The sequence below is a fragment of the Saccostrea cucullata genome, unplaced genomic scaffold (genome assembly GCF_032062105.1).
Source record: "Saccostrea cucullata isolate Sc308-1 unplaced genomic scaffold, CSIRO_AGI_Scuc_v1 ctg2453, whole genome shotgun sequence".
NCBI classification, from domain to species: Eukaryota; Metazoa; Mollusca; class Bivalvia; order Ostreida; family Ostreidae; genus Saccostrea; species Saccostrea cuccullata.
Window position 1 is genome coordinate 53,572 of NW_026936068.1, and position 6,087 is coordinate 59,658.

Sequence of the window (6,087 nt, forward strand, 5' to 3'; positions counted from 1 at the left end):
AAATTAATAATATTCTTGAAATTACATAAAAGGAAAAAAAGTATAAATAAAAAATGTATCTTCTTTAATCTATTCTTGTTTTTAGAATTCAACGAAATCATTACTATTTTAAGGAAAATAAAGTATAAAAATTTATATTTAAATCCACATTTCAGAGTGTTCATAGCATTCCAAATAGACTTAACGTCAATTGCAGACAGAGGTGGTAATTAATCTCAATATGACAGATAAAGAAAAAAATGCTTTGGATTTTCTTCAGGAGGAAAGCTAATTAATTCCAAGGGATTCATAGGATCATTCAGTTTACAATGGGAACATCTTCAGCATCTCTCTTTGCCAATTATATAAAGTTAAGGAATCTACTCCACCACCCCAGCTCCAAACCAGGGGAAATAGAGAAACAAACTTAGCATCAAAATATGTCTTTCTGCCTATCTAACTACCATACCAAATTTGATATGAATTGGGCAACCACAAAAAGTTATTACGAAAAAAAAACAGAAAATGTGAGGACGGAAGAATGACAGACGGACAGACAGACGGAAAGACAGACAGAGTGATTACTATAGGGCACCCGCAAATCCTTGCGGGGCCCTAATGACCTTTGGGATAAGTTAATCAGTAAGAGTTGGTAAGGTTGAGCGTAATTGTCTACCCTGGAAGAGCTCAAATGGAGAATAACTAACTTCTAATGGGGTAGTTCGGTACTCGAGAATACCTAAATATGGGTCACGGTCATCAACTTTGGCTTTCTCGAAAATACGCTTGGCAATTTGTACTGAATTTTCTGTTAAACCGTTTGACTGAGGATCGATCATGCCTTGAGGAGGAAGTTGCATGAATAAAGTCATACTCTCTTGAAAAACTTGCAAATTCTTGAGAAGAATACTTGGGGCCATTGTCTGACACTACTTTTTTGGGGATGCCTAACCTAGCAAACATGCTTTTAAGCTTTGTAATTATTGTTTTGCTCTTGATATTTCGAAGCTGAACGACTTCAAAGTGTCGACTCTAGTAGTCAGTGACAATCAAAAAATCTTTGTTGTCCCAAAAGAACAAATCTGTGGCAACAATCTTCCAGGGATAATCAGGTACCGGGTGTGGTTGGAGGGGTTGCTTTGGGTTTGAGCATCTGTTCTTTAGATGTACATCACAATGTGACACTAAGTCTTTGATATCAGATGAGATTTCGGCCAAAATACTGATGTGCGTGCCCTCGATCCTGAGTGATTTCTCAATACCCATGTGACCTATGTGAATACATTCTAGTATCTTAGCTCTAAGTGAGTGGGGAATCAAAACTGTGGTACCCTTAAGCAAGATACCATCTGTGATGGTCAGTTCATCTCTGTGATTCCAGAGTTCTATACTTTGATAGGGGCAGTCTCTATGACATTCAGGCCAACCATTATGATGTGCTTAGGCAACTTAAATTGTCATCAGCAACTGATTCTCTCTCAATCTCTTTCAGCTTTCTGTCACAGATCATGATAGGAAGGTTTGCCAGTACAGAGTGTACATGGGCTTCCATGTCTTTAGAAAACTTTGGAATGTTTCATCTACAAAATTGCGTGACAAAGAGTCAACAACTGGAATTTGTTTCCCTGGAACATAGTCCATTTCCAGGTAATAGTTCTGTAATTGTAACAACTTCTGTTGTAATCTAGGTGGGGCAGCAAATAGTGCTTTCTTGAAAATAGCAATTAATGGCTTGTGATCCCTCTGAACTTTGACCTTTCGACCATAGATATATTGATGGAATCGCTTGCAACCAAAAAAGATTGCAAACATTTCCTTTTCTATCTGAGCGTACTGCAGTGAGGCTCTTGGACGCAAACGCTATTCGTTTACCTTCTTGCATTAAAGTCGCACCAAGACCGTATTTTAATGCATCACACTGAAGTGTTGTGACCTTGTGAGGTGAGGGTCAAAGTAAGCTAATACAGGACTAGGGCTATTAGTGATTAGGTCCTTGACCTTGTCAAATGCTTCAACCTGGGAACTATCCCAATGAAATATCACATCTTTAGCAAGTAGCATTTTAAGGGGACTTGTTATTTCAGACAAATTGGGTGCAAATTTGGCTGAATAAGTGACCATTCCAAGAAAGGTTTCTAATTCTGATTTATCCCTTGGGGGTTTCATGTCTCGGACTGCAGAAACTTTATCAGGGTCTGGACCCACACCCTCGGAGGTTAGTAAATGATCAAAGTTCTTGACCTTTGTGACCCCAACCTCTAACTTATCTTTGTTCAGCTTAACACCTCTTTTGACCTTGTAAGAACGCAAGTTCCTGTCGTGCTCTTCTTTAGTTTGACCAAATACAAGAATATCATCGACCAGAGCTACGACACCATTAAGACCTTCATAACATTCATCTATCTTTGTCTGAAACTCATCCTGTGATGACTTGAGTCCTAAAGGGAGTCTGAGATACCTGTAGCGTCCAAATGGCGTATTGAATGTAGTGAGGTGCTGTAGGTGGATGTTTCTGACAATTTAATGGTCCAATACCCACTTTTAGCCTCTAACTTAGTGAAGAACAAAGCTTTTGAGAGCTGTGGTAGAACATCCTCTAGTGTTTTAATTGGATAATGGGATCTAAGTATTGCCTTATTAAGGTCTTTGGGGTCAAGGCAATCACGGAGTTTGCCGTTGGGCTTTTCAACAACAACGAGTGAACTCACCCACTAAGTAGGCTTAGTGACCTTGCAAATAATATTCTTAGAATCCATTCTCTCTAGCTCAGCTTTTAACTTATCTTACAGGGCCAATGGTACCCTTCTGTGTGGGTGTACGACCGGGTGTATGTTAGGGTCAGTGTGTATTGTACAATCCCCCTGGAAAAGAGCAATCCCCTCAAATACCTCTGAGAACTCTGACAAGACCTGACTAACATTCATGGGCTTACTACTAGTAGCTTGTTTATTGTTTTCAACTGTATCTAGGTCGCACGAATTTACAAATTTGATCAGACCAAATCTAAACATGTTCGCATCCCTAAAATGGGAGGGGAGGTAGTCTCGACAACATGAAATGTAAGGTTCAGTGATTGACCTTTGTAAGTATGCAAGCTTTGGGCATCCAAGTAAACATAGGGAGTTACCATTGTAGGCGGACAACTTTTGATCAGTTTGCATTAGATTGTAAACATGGGACACATTCAATGAGTCGAGTAGATGCTTTGGTAATACATAGGCCTGTGAACCAGTATTCTAATTTGAATTTGATCGACTTTTTTTTGGACCAATAAACAATTTACAAAATGCTTGATCATTGTTGTGATTGGTTTCATTAATATCAATGAAAAATTCTGGGTCTGAATCTAACTGCTCCGGCAAAGCTTGTAATTCATGAAATGAAACTTTCTTAGAAAAACATTTCGTAGCAAAATGGTTCCAACCATTACAGTTTTTACATTGTTTCCCTTTCGCCGGACATTTTGCATGCTATGAATGGTCATACCCACACTTATCACACTTTTGTGTCTTCATCTTGTGCTGATTCCTTGGCTGGGCTTGCGGGAATCTTTTTCTGCTCTGTATCCTTGGACATATGCTTGGACGAGTGCTTAGAACTACCACGCTCGTGTGTCGCGCATGACTAACTGCATGGACCTCTTGTGACGACAGTCTTTAGCTGTTGTTTTGAATATTCATACGAATGTGCAATCTGTATTGCCTTCTCTAGGGTCGACTTTTCTCCTTCGGCGATGAGCTTCTCTCTGACCTTTTGCGAAGATGTGCCGAAAATAATTTTGTCACGGATCATTTCATCCTTGCTGTTACCATAGTTACAGTCTTCTGCGAGTACTCTTAAACGTGTCACAAACTGTTCTATTGAGGAGTTTCCCTGGTTTTCATTATTAAACTTGAACTTCGCAAAAATAGGGTTTAATTTTGGCTGAACATGTGCTTTGTACCGTTTGTAATGCGGCTCGAGTTTCTTCTTATCATCATTTGACATGTCTGTCCAAGTATTGTATATCTCGCGGCCCTTGTCGCCAACTTAAAACAGTTAGTACGAAACCTTAGTCTCTTCATTTTTCTCCGATTGTGGAATATGAGATCCACGTGTGTCCGGAATTTTTTCCATTGTTCCGGTAAGTTCTCGCTTCCCAATCCATTTTGGGAGTATGCACACCTGTCAGAACTATGGCTGACTTCTGACACCATGTATTGTCATCGTGTGTTCAGTATGAGTATGCTAGGTCCGCCAGTAGGACTCTAAGAACAGTAGAATCAATCCAAAAACGAACATGCGTTATGCAAATCAAATCAATTCGTACATAAAATAATTTTCGATAATGTTACAAAATTGGCTACGGATATTTCATCCACCTGATCAACTGCCGGTGGACAGGGGATATTTACTCTTGCCTGGCACGAGAACCCACCTCTGAAATTTCCAGGGATCCATGTTTCATGCCCTCTTTGCTGTTTAGTATTGTGTATAATTTTTCTTAGGTTGATGACTGCCCCAAACCAATTTGTATTCTTTACATTAAATTTTCCTTATGTAAAGACGGAAAATTGAGAAAAAATGAAATGTTTTTACACAAGGCAAGCAGTATATGGATATCTTGTATACTGTAGAAGTATTTTTTCCGCGTGGTATTAATTAATGCTATGTACGAGTTCACAGATTTTCCCTGGAAATTTGTCCCATGGAACTTTATGCAAATATAAGGCATATACGAGGGTTGTTCGTAAAGTTCGTGGACAAGCTAAGAATTGAATAAAAGTTGCGTCATTGATATTTATTATGAGCATATTTTTAATCCGAACTGAGAAATGTTAAATCTGATTCAATTTCAAATGTTTAATTACAATTATGACTTCATATTAAGACTTGGTATGGAGACCTGGAGCACCGCAAAATTTTAAGTAAAAAGTTATTCATCACTTTATGAATTTCATTTGTATTTTATAAAATAATGCAGAAATCTGGATGACTTTTACATTATGAGGTTGACAAAAGTTATCACTTCACACCTGCAAAATTTGAACATTCAAAGTTGTAAAAATGGCTGAGCAATCAAAGTTAGAACATGTTAAGACGGATCGGAATTGTTCTTAAAAAAGGACGTTTTCGGAATAGGTGGAGCAGTGAGCGGTGATAAAATTCTGCGTAGACATCGGATAAACACATGCAGAGACTAATACATTTTGTAAACTTTCGAAAAAACATAGTAAAAGGAGCCGTACGTTAGTATTTAAGTGATATATAATATTTTCGGACGGAAGGAACAGTTTACAGGATGACATGCGTGAAGGAAAACCACCATTCCGAGATTGCAGTGCTGTAAAAAGTGAACTTCGTACATGTAACGTGACTTATTTCCATTAATAAAATCGTTTTTACACGGAAAGAGGTTAGAGAATTGCAGGATATGAGACAGGCATTGTTTAATATTATTTAACGTATGAAACCATGTGCTGAATGATAATTATGTATATCTCAGATTTCAAATATTTTTTTATCTTTCATCTTTCAGCAAAATACGTTCCAAGTAGTTCTAGTTACAGATGGTTTACAATCTTTTGCACTGTTCCTTTACCAAAAGATAGAATTTTCTGGAATCGAGTACGAGTACTATTATTTAGAGTATGGCTATCATCCCGACGAAGACGCCAATGCCAAGGTACTTACAACAACTACATTACGTTGACCAGTTTGTACCGGTCAGCATGCCAAATCGCAGGCATTTATTCAATGCTATAACCTTTATTATTTAACATTTCAAATTAAAAAAAATATTTTTATAAATTTTCTTTTTGAATCTCTTGACATATTTCATTAGGTAGAGTATCTTACACTCATATAAGATAATCTTAAAAACAATCATGAAAGCTCAGCTAAGCTTTTCTGATTACATTTTGTCTAGCGACCGTCTGTCTGTCCGTCTGTCCGTTTGTTAGCTTTTACATTTACGACCTCTTCTCAAGATTCACTCGACACATTTTTACCAAACCCTCCACAAGCATTGATTGATTAATTGTTTGTTTTTAACGTCCCATTCCAGATGTTTTTTCATTCGCATAGAGTCGTCACCATATACTGGTGAAGAGCTTAAAATTTTGACTT

At 37.8% G+C, this 6,087-nt stretch overlaps 1 protein-coding gene across 1 annotated transcript; it reads right to left on the minus strand.

Moving 5' to 3' along the window:
• Window positions 1–1,011: 1,011 nt before the first annotated feature.
• LOC134244705 (uncharacterized) lies at window positions 1,012–3,555 on the minus strand. The gene is made up of 4 exons (XM_062726960.1): window positions 3,481–3,555; window positions 1,945–2,475; window positions 1,520–1,764; window positions 1,012–1,387 (listed from the first exon to the last, which is right to left on the minus strand). Exons 1-4 carry the CDS (start codon window positions 3,553–3,555, stop codon window positions 1,012–1,014), a joined length of 1,227 nt encoding a protein of 408 aa, XP_062582944.1.
• Between the last annotated feature and the right edge of the window lie 2,532 nt (window positions 3,556–6,087).